This window comes from Dama dama, chromosome X (assembly GCF_033118175.1).
Source record: "Dama dama isolate Ldn47 chromosome X, ASM3311817v1, whole genome shotgun sequence".
NCBI classification, from domain to species: Eukaryota; Metazoa; Chordata; class Mammalia; order Artiodactyla; family Cervidae; genus Dama; species Dama dama.
This window is the reverse complement of record NC_083714.1, coordinates 5,349,875-5,363,462: the sequence shown is the minus strand read 5'-3', so window position 1 is coordinate 5,363,462 and position 13,588 is coordinate 5,349,875. Positions and strand designations below refer to the sequence as shown.

General features: G+C 39.9%; 1 protein-coding gene across 3 annotated transcripts in view; it reads left to right on the top strand.

Moving 5' to 3' along the window:
• The window catches only part of VAMP7 (vesicle associated membrane protein 7), an 81,380-nt gene that overhangs the window by 12,771 nt on the left and 55,021 nt on the right, over nt 1-13,588 (top strand). For all 3 annotated transcript variants that reach the window (XM_061137908.1, XM_061137907.1, XM_061137906.1), the window contains exons 2-3: nt 3,983-4,137; nt 10,326-10,383. In XM_061137908.1, the coding sequence (XP_060993891.1) occupies nt 3,992-4,137; nt 10,326-10,383 (204 nt within the window). In that variant the 5' untranslated portion in view covers nt 3,983-3,991. The remainder of the gene's footprint in view (nt 1-3,982; nt 4,138-10,325; nt 10,384-13,588) is intronic.

The window sequence follows — 13,588 nt, the reverse complement described above, 5'->3', positions numbered from 1 at the left end:
GACACCCAGAGAGATTCACGGAGTTGCATGGAGAAGAGAAGAGGGATGAGGGAGACAGAAGTGACCAGGAGGAGAATGGAGGGAGTCAAAAGAGGAGAGGGCAATCTAGCCAGTAATCAATTCCCCATGTGCTCTCCACAGCCTGGAATACCCAAAGAGATTCACAGATTTAGGTAGAGAAGAGAAGGGGGAGGGAAGAGATAGAGGTGACCTGTGGGAGAAAAAGGCGAGTCTAAAGGGGAGAGAGGAATCAAGCCAGTAATCACACCCCTAAGTAAAAACGGGTATGGAAGATTAGATTGTTAAAGGTACAAAATTGATAACAAATAACAAAAAGCAAGGATTAAAAATCTAGAGTAGAGGTTAGACTCTCAAAAAACAATATTAAAAATACTAAACAAAAGCACAAAAATTATAAAAAAATATATATGTGGAATTTGCTTTAAAAATAGAGTATTTTTTTGCAAGGTAATGGTAGATTATAAAAATGAAAATTAAGGGAGTAATAAAGAATTTAAAAATAAAAGATTTTTAAAAAGTTAAAACATGTTAATAGTAAAATATATCTAGGAATTTGTCTGGAGCTGCTGAGGGCAGTGTGGGGTCAATTCAGTTTCAGATAGTTCCTTGTCCCAGCTTATATTTCTTCTCAAGGTCTATAGGCCCCTTCCAATGCTTAGTCAGTGCTAACTACAGGGTTTTAATCTGTTGCACCTGTAACTTTTAGAGTGGCTCCCTGTTCTTTCTTTATTTTGGCATCTTCTGTTTGTCTGTAAGTCTCTTCAGTGTCTAATTTCCGCCCTGACAGAAGGAGGTGAAGGTGGTCAGTTATTTAGGCTCACTTGTTCAGTTGTGTTGTGGGGAGGGAGGAACATGGCAAACAGATATCACTGGTGTGTGTGGGGAGTGCTCGCAGTGTATGTACCACACTGGGTTTGCCCCAGCTTGCGATGGCCTGTGCTTTCCCAGTCTACACTGCTCAGGCTCCAGGTTGCTCTGCAGGGAAACTGTCCAAAGCAGGCCCTGCGTTTTGTGCCCTTCCCAGGTCCAAGCAGCTCAGGTGACCAGGTTCTTAGTGAGCGCACTGTCCCATGTGGGCTGTTCATCTTAATCTCCTCCCTGGTCCTGGTGCCTTGGTTTCCCGGGTGCACCGTGAGAGCACCATCTCAGGTGTGCCGTGTGTCTCCTCTGGGGGGTTGATGTTAGGCTGTGACCCTCCTGGGAGATGTCAACTGTCCAGGATCCCAGGAAGATGTGGTTAGCAACTGGGAGCCTGCTCACAGTTTGGTGGAGGATGCCGTCTCTGGGACTGAGATGGCCCCTCGCCTTCAGGCTATGGCTGTTGCACTCCTGCCTCTCTGCCTCTGGAGGGTGAGGGGCTGGTCCGCAGCCAGCCAGCTCTCTTTTGGTGATCATTCAGTCCTTTGTTCTGTGGGCTGGCCAGGCTGTGCATTAGGTTAGAGCTTTTTGTGGGGAAGTTCTCTCTCTCTCTTTTTTCCTCTCTCTGGCTATCCCATGGTTTGGGTTGCTATCTCACCTTAGCTCCCTCAGATTGCCCTCAGGGCATTCAGGCCCTGTCCTTACCCTAAGCAATGCTGCCCGCACCTCCCTGTTCAGCACCTCCTCGCTGCTGGCAGACGCGAGCATCTGGGCTACTTCTTCCACTGGCAGTTGCAGTTAGGCTTGTATTCTGTGGGTTTTCTTTTTCTTTCTCCTGGTTATGTTGCCCTCTGAGATTCCAAACTCCCCACAGACCCGCCAGTGAGAGGGTTTCCTGGTGTTTGGAAACTTCTCCTCCTTCACGACTCCCTCCCCGGGATGGGTCTCCATCCCTGACTCTTGTCTCTCTTTTTTTCTATTATATTTTGTCCTACCTCCTTTCATAGAGAATGGACTGCCTTTCTGGGTGCTTGGTGTCCTCTGCCAGCGTTCAGAAGTTGTTTTGTGGAAGTTGCTCAGCATTCAAATGATCTTTTGATGAATTTGTGGGGGAGAAAGTGGTTTCCCCCTCCTATTCCTCCACCAGTTGAGGCTTTTAGAATCAAGGGATATAATGTATGAGCGAGTCATTTGGAAATTAAGACATGCTACTACATATGTGTTTGGAGAAACCCAGGAAGAAGATGGCTGAGAACACAACCCTGGAAACACTTTCATATAGAGAGTGAAATGAAGAGACCTCAAGAGGAGTTCAGCTCAAGAGACAGATGAGCACTTCTGTATAGTGTCCTTCTTACCAAGGACATTCCAAGAGGGAATCAGTGGATTCCCTCACCTCAATATAATTGCTGTGTTTCACAAAATGTGGTCCTGTGAATCACCTGCATCTAGACTGGGTTGGCTTAAATGTATAGTTCAGGGCCCTACCTCAGGCCTACTTGAATCAGAATTTCAGATTATACCAGGGATTTGAAGTTTTAATAAGGGATTCTCACTCTGCCACCCAGGATGACTCTGGCTTATTGGATGAAATGGAACATGTTAACAAATAGCATTAGGTTGAAGAGTTAGTTGAAGAATAGGAAGACATTTGTTCATCCCTTTTATAAGTTTATGGCATTAAATAAGAGAAACCTGACTGTTGTATGGGGAAAGATAGTATAAATTCATAAACGTGAGGAAAATATGGGCAGACCTCTTTTTATTGAAGTATGCTATATTGTGCTTCATGGATATTGCCTTTTTTTTTTTTAAACAAATCAAAGGTTTGTAGCAACTCTGCATTGAACAGGTCTGTCAGCATCACTTTTCCAATGATATTTTGCACATTTCATGTTTCTGTGTAACATTTTAATAATTCTTAACAATATTTCAAACTTTTTCATTTTATTTGTTATGGTGATCTGTGATCAGTCATCTCTGATGTTACTACTATGACTTGCTGAAGGCTCACATGATGGTTAGCATTTTTTAACAATTAAGTATTTTTATTTAAGACATGTATATTATTTTTTTAGATATAATGCTATTGGACACTTAGTAGACTACAGCATATTATAAACATATCTTCTGTATACATTGGGAAAGCAGAACGTTCATATTACTTGTTTTATTGTTATATTTGCTTTATTGTGGTAGTCTAGAACTGAATCTTCATTATCTCCGAGGTATTACTATAGTGTTAAACTCATGCTGTATTTTTTTTGAAATATTTTGTTTATAAAAGATCTTACAATAATTTATAGAACCATTCCTCTCTTGTGGAAGATTTGGGTTATTTTCACTTTGTTTCTGTGATGTTTAATGCCTTCATAGTAGAGGCAGTATACAGTATATAGATAAAATTGTGGGTTCTAGAATCATATTTCCTCAGTTTAAATCACAGCTTTTGCCACTGTAATTTTAGTTCTGTAATTCTGGATAAATTATCTAAGTCATCTATCCTTAAGTTTCCTCATTTTACTGTAAGTGTCATAATAGGGTATTAATTTAATTGATGTAAGGATTAAATGAGTTAATAAATGTAAAGTGCTTAAAATTGTGCCTGGTATATAGTAAGTACTTAATAATATGGGATATTATTGTTGATAATACATGTATTTGTGAATCTAGATTCTAACTTTTATTGAACTATTTCCCTAGGATAAAATTTTCAAGATGAGATCACTTCATTAAAGGATGAAGATATCTTTCTGTCCCTTTGCCATCTATAGTCATTGCTTTTCAGGGGGTGATATCTGTGCTGTATAATTTGCAAATGCAGCCTATCTATCAATGTAATTGTGTGTATATATATGTATCATGTGCATTGCATTGTGTATATACACACATATACATAAAAGTATATATGTGTATCCATTTGATTTGTCTCTATATTTGAATGCACATCAGTGTGTTTTAGGCTTGTACAAGACTGTGACCTTGTTAAGTCTGTTCAATATTGTCTCCAGATGGATGTTGGTAAATGATAGTAAGTTACTTTTGAAAGATTATGTCAAAGAAATATTCTAAGTCTTATGTGTCTTTTTTTTTTTTTTGATAGATTGAAGCCATGGCCATTCTTTTTGCTGTCGTTGCCAGGGGAACCACTATCCTTGCCAAACATGCTTGGTGTGGAGGCAACTTCCTGGAGGTGACAGAGCAGATTCTGGCCAAGATACCTTCTGAAAATAACAAACTAACGTACTCACACGGCAAGTGAGTTCTGCTCTGTGTGGGTAGTGGGTAAAAGAAGTGAATTATATTATTATACTCAGAACAGTAGAAAACTAGAAAAGCAAGCTTCTCAGTAGATAATTTGAATAAGCTGACAGAACAATAATCTTTACCAGCTTAGAAAATGTCTGGTTCTATTAATTTTAAATTTAACTAAAAATTATTTTATTCTGTCACCTAAGTGATACTCGTATTTTAAAGAACAATATGGAAATGTTAGATGTAAAAGTGACTCTGCTATAGAGCTCTAGGGTATGTAAAACTTGATATAGTTATGATAAATAATAATTATTTGTTCATTCTTTCTGTAAATATTTACTGAGCACTTGACTGTCACCAGACACTTTGGTGGTGCTGGAGATACAAGAAATTACTCAGTATTTGTCCTTGTTGTTTAAAGGAGGTTATAGTTTAATGAAGTAGGTGGTCAAATTCATAGATAATTATAGTAGAGAGTAGTAGGTAGTGGGTAGGGGGGTGGTATTCCAGGTAGAAGGAACAGCTGGTAGAAAAGTATGGAGACATGAGCTCATAGTGCATATTTAGCGAACTTTGGGTGATTGTCTGTGACTGGTGCCCAACATCATGAAAATAAAGCTAGAGAGATTGACAGAAGAGAAGTCCTATAGGGCCTCATAGGCCATGTTAAGGGGTTGTACATTACACAATGGGCAATGGGAAGGCATTGAACATTTCCAGCTGGGGTATGACATGGTAAGATTTTGCTTTAGAAAGATCACTGTTGTGGCTGGTTGGAGAATGAATTGAAGGGGGCATAGGTGGGAAATCTTAGTAATCATAAATATTGCCTCAGCCTTCCTCCTTAATACTTAAAAAATCTTTTGCTACCTAACTCATCCTAATTTCTTTAGACCCTATCTCAGGAGGAGGTCCTTGCTGGTTTCCAGAACTAACTCCTTGTATCATTTAGGATTTAGTGTAAGCTACTGCAACAGAGAGATCCTAAAAGACCATGTTAATTTATGAGATAACCCAGAGATGAGGACTTCGGGACTGTTGGAGTGGCTCTGCCAGTTTTAATTAGTGCCTTCCAATTCTGGCCAAGGCAGCTTCTTCAGTTCTGGTATTTTTTAAGGTACAGTCCAGAAGTGGCTGATAGTATTGTTCACTACATCATTATGTAGCTGACCTAGCTGGAAATGGAGACTAGAATTTGTCATTTGTAGCTATGTAGCCATGTGCTCAGCTAAAACTCAATTACTCTGGAAGAAGTTATAGGGTATCAGGAGACAGCTCACAATCTCCCAGTCTACTGTTCTGGGCCTCCAAAATATTTGGATGTACTCTTCTTCCGAAAGAACACACTTCCTCTCTGCAGGAAGTGGCCCCCAAAATTTATCTTATCACTTTGTCCAACTCCAGGTCCAGACAATCTGGATGATACAGTCCTCTCCATCATACCCAGGGGTGACTCCTGTGGCCTATTGACATGTAGATGTCACTGCTTCCCAGCAGGATTCAAATAACTACCCCACAGCAATTTCAGAGACTCCTGTTCTGACCCAGGAGTGGTTCTGCTTTGCTGGAAGAATTTCTTCATCTTTTCTCCCTTTGTTCTCCTGGAGACTCTTCCTGGTACATTATCCTCGGTGGCCACGTCCAAAATGGGTATTAGTGAGTTTGTCATCTTTGGGAACTGTACAGGTTCTATAGTCTACTACTTGCTGGTGTAGTTTAGGGTCTGAGAAGTTTCCTGGGGGTTAAATGACCCCAGTTGCTTGTGAGTATGGCTTTAGGGTTTCTTAAAAAATTTGCTGGGCTTAACAATCATGTTTCTAGTCAGTTCCCAGGAAAATGCTCAAGGAAAGCATGTGTCATTTTTTTAGAGGCAAGACTGGGAAGCAGGGTATATACCTTCTACTCACATTTTATCAGGCAGAACTTATCACATAGCCATATCTAACTCTAAGGGAAGATAGACTATGTAATCCAGTGAAAATGTGGTTATACTGCAAGAAAGCAGTGTTACTCATCTGCTATGTCTTTCTACCTGCACCCTTACCCAGTCCTACCTGGTCTCATTTGGAGTAAGTATCCATCACTGAGTTGTTTCTTTCTTTTTAAGCTTCTACCTTGGTTTCTTTCCTATAATCATGTTCTGTCATCCCAATCAAAGATATCTTTTATTTTAGTCAGTTCAGTTCACTCAGTCATTTCCGACTCTTTGTGACCCCATGAACTGCAGCACGCCAGGCTTCCCTGTCCATCACCAACACCCGGAGCTTACTCAAACTCTTGTCCATCGAGTTGGTGATGCCATCCAACCATCTCATCCTCTGTCATCCCCTTCTCCTCCCACCTTCAATCTTTCCCAGCATCAGGGTCTTTTCCAGTGTTATTACTATATACCAAAAGAAAAAGTTCCATTTTACTGTATGAAAATCATTTCTTCCTGAAATCTGACCTTCTTGCTATTTCTTTCTTTCATTAATAGCATCACCAGTCATTTAGCTGGCTGACCTTAAAACTTCAGAATCACATTTGACTTCTTCACCAAATCTTTGCCATTCTGCTACAAGAGGTATTTCAGTCTCCTCTCTCCACATTCATCATAGTATTTGTTCAGGCTTTCATTGTTTCTCATTCCTAATGACCTCCTCCTAACTGTTTTTTTTTGGCTTCCCTTGTGGCTCAGTCGGTAAGGAATCCACCTGCAATGCAGATCACCTGCAGCACAGGAGACACGGGTTTGATCCCTGGGTCAGGAAGATCCCCTGGAGAAGGGAATGGCAACCTACTGCAGTATTCTTGCCTGGAGAATTCTATGGACAGAGGAGCCTGGCAGGCTGCAGTCCATGGGGTTGCAAAGAGTTGGACATGACTGAGTGACTAAACCACAACTGGTTTTTCTGCTTCTAGTTTGTCCCTCCTTAAATCTGTATTCAACATTCCTAAGATGATACTTTCTTGCTTAAAACCCAAACTAAGCCTTCATTATTTTGTCTATTTCTGACTTTTCTATCTTTGTCTCTATAGATATCTTTGTCATTCCCAGACCTATCTATGTTATTTTAAGCTTTGGTATATTTTTTTTTTCTTTATTTTGCACCTTGGAATGTCCTTCCCCTCCTAGGCCCCCTGGTACATTTTTGCTCATTTTACAGGTCCCAAATGAAATACTTTCTAATTTTCACTTTAATCCTTCTAAAAGGGTGATTCTAATAATGTCCCTTCCTTCAGCAGGTACTCAGGGTAAAGTGTCTTAACACAACTTGAAAAATTTCTCAAAATCTGCCTCTTCTGGCCTCATCTCTCATTACTTGAGCCCTCAGTTTTGTTCTTCAGCCATACTTAGCTATGTGCATATCAATTCTGGGTTCGTTCTCTCTTTCTATCCTCTGCAATAGCTGTTACTTTTTCAAAATTTGAGTTAGTCTTCCTGAGCTTATGTTTCCTCTTCTATAAACCTCTGAAAACTCCAAGACTGTGCCAGGTGCCCCATTTTTATGTGTCTCCATCATATCCTGTGTTTATCCATTATAGCACTTCTGACACTGTGTTATAATTGCAGTCTTCATTTTTTGTCTCTGTCCTCTGACTATAGGCTCCTTGATGGCAACAACTATACGTCATTACCTCCTATGGTCTTTGCACCAAGGTACTGCCAAGTGTGGTTTTGTTGTTGTTGTTCAGTCACCAAGTTGTGTCCGACTCTTTGTGACCCAGCAGACTGCAGCATGCCAGGTTCCCTGTCACTCATCATCTCCTGGAGTTTGCCCAAGTTCACATCCGTTGAATCAGTGATGTCATCCAACCATCTCACCCTCTGTCGACCTCTTCTTCTGCCTTCAATTTTTCCTCGCATCAGAATCTTTTCCAATGAGTCAGCTGTTCGCATCAGGTGGCCTATGTATTGGAGCTTCATCTTTAGCATCAGTCCTTTCAATGAGTATTCAGGATTGATTTCTTTTAAGATTAGCTGGTTTGATCTCCTTGCTATCCAAGGAACTCTCAAGAGTCTTCTCCAGTACCACAGTTCTAAAGCATCAATTCTAAGTGTGGTTTCAGTTCAGTCAGTTCAGTTGCTCAGTCGTGTCCAACTCTTTGCGACCCCATGGACTGCAGCACACCAGGCTTCCGTGTTTTATCACCAGCTCCCGGGGCCTGCTCAAACTCATGTCCATTGAGTCGGTGATGCCATCCAACCATCTCATCCTATATCGTCCTCTTCTCCTTCTGCCTTCAATCTTTCCCAGCATCAGGGTCTTTTCCAATGAGTTGGTTCTTTGCATCAGGTGGCCAAAGTATTGGAGCTTCAGCTTCAGCATCCATCCTTTCAAAGAACTTCCAAAGTCCTTGAGAACCCCATGAACAGTATGAAAAGGCAAAATGTGTGGTTTAGCAGAAACAAATTTTGTGGGGGAAATGACGACTTTCATTTTTGCACCTGCTGAGTTTGTCTATGGTATGTCTAGTTAGATATGTCTAGCCAACAGTAGCATATTCAAGCCTTGAGCTCAGGAGATAGGTCAAATTTAGTTTTGGAAATCAGTGTAATTGTATTAGCTGAAAACAGGTATTGACAGCAAAACATGAAAGTGGGTGCCACCCTCCAAGGAGTCTTTGTGAGAAAAGCAGGGGGCTGAGGATGCTGGAAAGCATCAACAGAGAGGGAAAGAGATTACCATATAAACCAGGCAAGCCTGGTGTCAAGAAATCTAGTGAAGAGAGAGCAGTTTCTAGAGGAAGTGGTCAGCAGTATCAAATGTATCAGAGAGAGCCACTGGATGTGGAGTGTGGAAATCATTGGTGGAGTTGATGTGAACAGTTTCAGAGTGGTGGAGGAAGACATTTGAGTTCCAATATTTCCTTATAATTCGCATCAAACCTCTACGTGAACATTAATGATACAGTTCATCAGCTACTCTTGTCTATCTACTTGACCAGGGCAGAAATCTGGGAAGCAAAATCGAGTTATCCCTCTGCCTCAGCCCCAGTAGCCAGTCCTCAAGTTCTTTTCTCTGTTCCTCCTTCTTTGTTGCCCATAGTACTTTAGTTTGTTTCCTTCAATGTTCTACTTCAGTAGTCTCCTGTCTGCTCCTCCTTTTGGTCAGCTCTCATACTCTAGCCAAAGCATCCTTTTCTGTGGCAGTTCTGATCACACTGTCCCCTTGCTAAAACCGTCTGATGCTTGATCATTGTTCTTAGGATTATATAGATATAGTGAGACTTGAAAACCTTATACAAGATTTGAAAGTATTTGCTTACTTACAGCCTCCTTTGTGGAAGCCATTTATTTTTGTTCTGTACATTCTATATTTTAGCCATGTTAATTAATTTTACTTTCAAACCCATTATGTGCTGTTTTACCTCAAAGCCCTTAAGCTTGTTGGTCTCTCATTCCAGAACTCTCTTCACTTGTTCTTCTTCTTGCCATCTCTTACTTAGTCTTCAGGTTCAGCTCAGACATGTGCTCCGGGATGTCCTCCAGTTACACTTTGCCAAACGCCTCTATATAGATATAGGTGTCTCTTCTATATCCCCATAGCACCATGTACTGCCTTTAACTCTTCCCCTCCCCTCTAACTCTTTATCATTGTCTTTACTATGCAGTTCCACAATTGCCTGCACTTTCACTCTCTGAAGGCAGGGACTGATGATTTTGCTTATTTGTATCCTCAGCACCTAGCCCAGTAACTGGCTCCTAGTTGATGCCAAATATATGTTATTGTTGAATATCTGGTAGAAAAAAATGTTTGCTCTGTGTGGCCCATTTGGGTGTTTATCTTAATTATGTGTCCTTCAGATGTCATCTTTTGTTCAAACCTTAAGAATCTGAGACTTCCCTAGCAGTACAGTGGTTAGGACTCAGTGCTTTCCCTGCTAGGGCCTGGGTTCAATCCCTGGTCAGGGAACTAAGATCTGGCATGCCATGCAGCAGAGCAAAAACAGTCCAAGTGTGCTTTCTTAGATATTATTTTTATGGATAATGTGCATGATGTTGCACTACTTAGATAAGATAGAGACCTTGTTTTAATTTCTTATTTATTTCTATCAAGTTTGACTATAGGGGAGAGGGAAAATAGACAGTATTTGTAAATAATATGGTCATGTTGGCAGTTCTAAAATTTCTTATACATAGATAGAAGATAGAAGTGAAAGAGATATTGCTCATAACCACAGTAAGTTTTATATCTTTTATTCTACAGTTATCTGTTTCATTACATCTGCCAAGACAGGATTGTATATCTTTGTATCACTGATGATGTAAGTAATTTGAGGACATGTTGCTCTTTAACTGTGTGTAATATTAGTAGAGTTAGTTCTTAATTATATGTATCTGTGGTGGGTAAAGTTGATGCAAATATAACTTTCTGTAGCTCAGAATTGTTTTTTATGCTTTGCATTTGTCATATAGAGCAGCAAATCACAGAAAAAAGTTGATATCTGGGTATACACCAATCAGTTTGGTTTTGTAGAGTTTTAACTGAACCTTTTATTATAACTTCTACACTTGATTTATTGTGTAGTGAGAATTGGTGTTCATTATTATGATTCTTCAGTATCAGACCCTCTCAAAATTTATCTGAAATAGTAAATAGGTTATTTCATTCCTTTAATCAGTAGTTAGTGAATTTTTTAATGTATGTGGACTTTGGGAAAATAAAATCACAACACATTATAATCAACTTTGTAAACCCATAGTTTACATTGATAGGTTGTTTTTTGAGTATTCGTAGCTTGATGCAAAATGCTCAATACCTTAATAATGTCATCAAGGTCCTCTCTCCTCTCTGCAATCCTAGTGTCGACTTATTCTTGGACACATTTCCCTTATGGTTTCAAAGAGCTATGTGCTTATTTATTTGTGTCCCAAAAAGAGGGGCTATGTCTTCCCAAGTCTCTTCCCACAGGAATGAGGAAACTCCCCAGAGGCACACCTTTCTCTTCTCCCACTTTCAAAGTGGACTTTTCATGCCTTATTGGCTAGTACTAGGTTATGTACTTATTTTTAAATTGATCACATACAAGAGGCATGGAATTGTCATGATTGCCATAGGTCATGGTTCTTAACGTTTATTGTATCACAGACCTCTTTGCTGTTTGTGGATCTCTCCCAGAATTTTTTGAATGCATGATTTTATTAGGTTGCTGCAAAAGTAATAGTAGTTTTGGACCCTGAGATTTAAATCATTATAACTAGGCTCAAACACATCTTTATTAATCAAAATAAGAACCATTGCAGTCAACACATTTTTGCCAATGAGAAATAAGCTTGATTATTCTTGTAGCAAAAAAATCCATGCTTCAGTATTTGATGAACTCTTAGAAAGCTTTTTCTGTGTGCTGCTGGTCGTGGAAGCATTTTCCCTGCAAAAAGTTGTTGAAATGCTTGAAGAAGTGGTAGTCAGTTTGCAAGAGGTAAGTGAATATGGCAGATGAGGCAAAACTTCATAGCCTAATTCATTAAACTTTTGAAGCATTGTTTATGTGACTGGCCGGGCATTGTTGCAGAGAAGTGGGCCCTTTTTGTTGATTGATGCCGGCTGCAGGCATTGCAATTTTCAGTGCATCTCCTTAATTTGCTGAGCACACTTCTCAGATGTTAATGGTTTTGCCAAGGTTCAGAAAGCTGTAGTGGATCAGATGGGCAGCAGACAACCAAACAGTGACTAATACCTTTTTTTTTTCCTTGGTGCAAGTTTGGCATTGGGAAGTGCTTTGGAGCTTCATCTCAGTTCAACCACTGAGCTGGTTGTTGTGTAAAATCCAGTTTTTGTCACACATCACAATCCAACCAAGAAGTGGTTTGTTGTTGTTGTGTAGAATAAGAGAAGATAACACTTCAAAATGATGATTTTTTTTTTTTGATTTGTGGTCAGCTCAGAAGGCAAAAAGGTTGTCTGAGGAGGCCTTACAAATAACTGAGAAAAGAAGAGAGGCAAAAGGCAAAGGAGAAAAGGAAAGATATACCCATCTGGATGCAGAGTTCCAAAGAATAGCAACAAGAGATAAAGACTTCGAAGTGAACAATGCAAAGAAATAAAAGGAAACAATACAATGGGAAAGGCTAGAGATTTCTTCAAGAAAATTAGAGATACCAAGGGACCATTTCACACAAAGATGAACACAATAAGGACAGTAACAGTAGGCACCTAACAGAAGCAGAAGATACTAAGAAGAGGTGGCAAGAGTACACAGAAGAACTATACAAAAAGATCTTCATGACCCAGATAACCACGATGGTGTGATCACTCACCTAGAGCCATACATCTTGGAGGGCAAAGTCAAGTGGGCCTTAGGAAACATCACTATGAGCAAAGATAGTGTAGGTGATGGAATTCCAGCTTAGCTATTTCAAATCCTGAAAGATGATGCTTTTAAAGTGCTGCATTCAATATGCCAGCAAATTTAAAAAGCTCAGCAGTGGCCACAGGACTGGAAAAGATCAGTTTTCATTCCAGTTCCAAAGAAGGGCAGTGCCAAAGAATGTTCAAACTACTGCCCAGTTGCACTCATTACACATGTAGCAAAGTAATGCTCAAAATTCTCCAAGTCAGACTTATACAGTACATGAACTGTGAACTTCCAGATGTTCAAGTTGGAGTTAAAAAAGGCAGAGGAACCAGAGAGAGATCAAATTGCCAACATCTGTTGGATCATAGAAAAAGCAAGAAAATTAAAAAAAAAAAACACATCAACTTCTGCTTCATGGACTACTCTAAAGCCTTTGACTCTGTGAATCACAACAAACTGTGGAAAATTCTTAAAGAGATAGGACTACCAAACCACCTTAATTGCCTCCTGCAAAACCTGTACGCAGGTCAAGAAGCAACACTTAGAACAGGACATGGGACAACAGACTGGTTTCAAATTGGGAAAGGAGTATGTCAAGGCTGTATATCATCACCCTGTTTATTTAATTGCATGCAGTGTACATCATGCAAAATGCCAGACTGGATGAAGAATAGCTGGAATCAAGATTGCTGGGATAAATATCAATAACCTCAGATATGCAGATGACACCACCCTTATGGCAGAAAGTGAAGAAGAACTAAAGAACCTCTTGATGAAGGTGAAAGAGGAGAGTGAAAAAGCTGACTTAAAACTCAACATTGAAAAAACAAAGATCATGGCATCTGTTCCCATTACATCATGGCAAATAGATGGGGAAACAATGAAAAGAGTGAGACTTTATTTTCTTGGGCTCCAAAATTGCTGCAGATGGTGACAGCAGCCATGAAATTAAAAGGACCTTGCTCCTTGGAAGAGAAAGTGTGACCAACCTAGACATTAAAAAGCAGAGACATTACTTTGCCAACAAAGGTTCATATAGTCAAAGCTATGGTTTTTCCAGTAGTCATGTATGGATGTGAGAGTTGGACCATAAAGAGGGTCGAGCATTGAAGAACTGATGCTTTTGAACTGTGATGTTGGAGAAGACTGTTGACAGTCCCTTGGACTGCAAGGA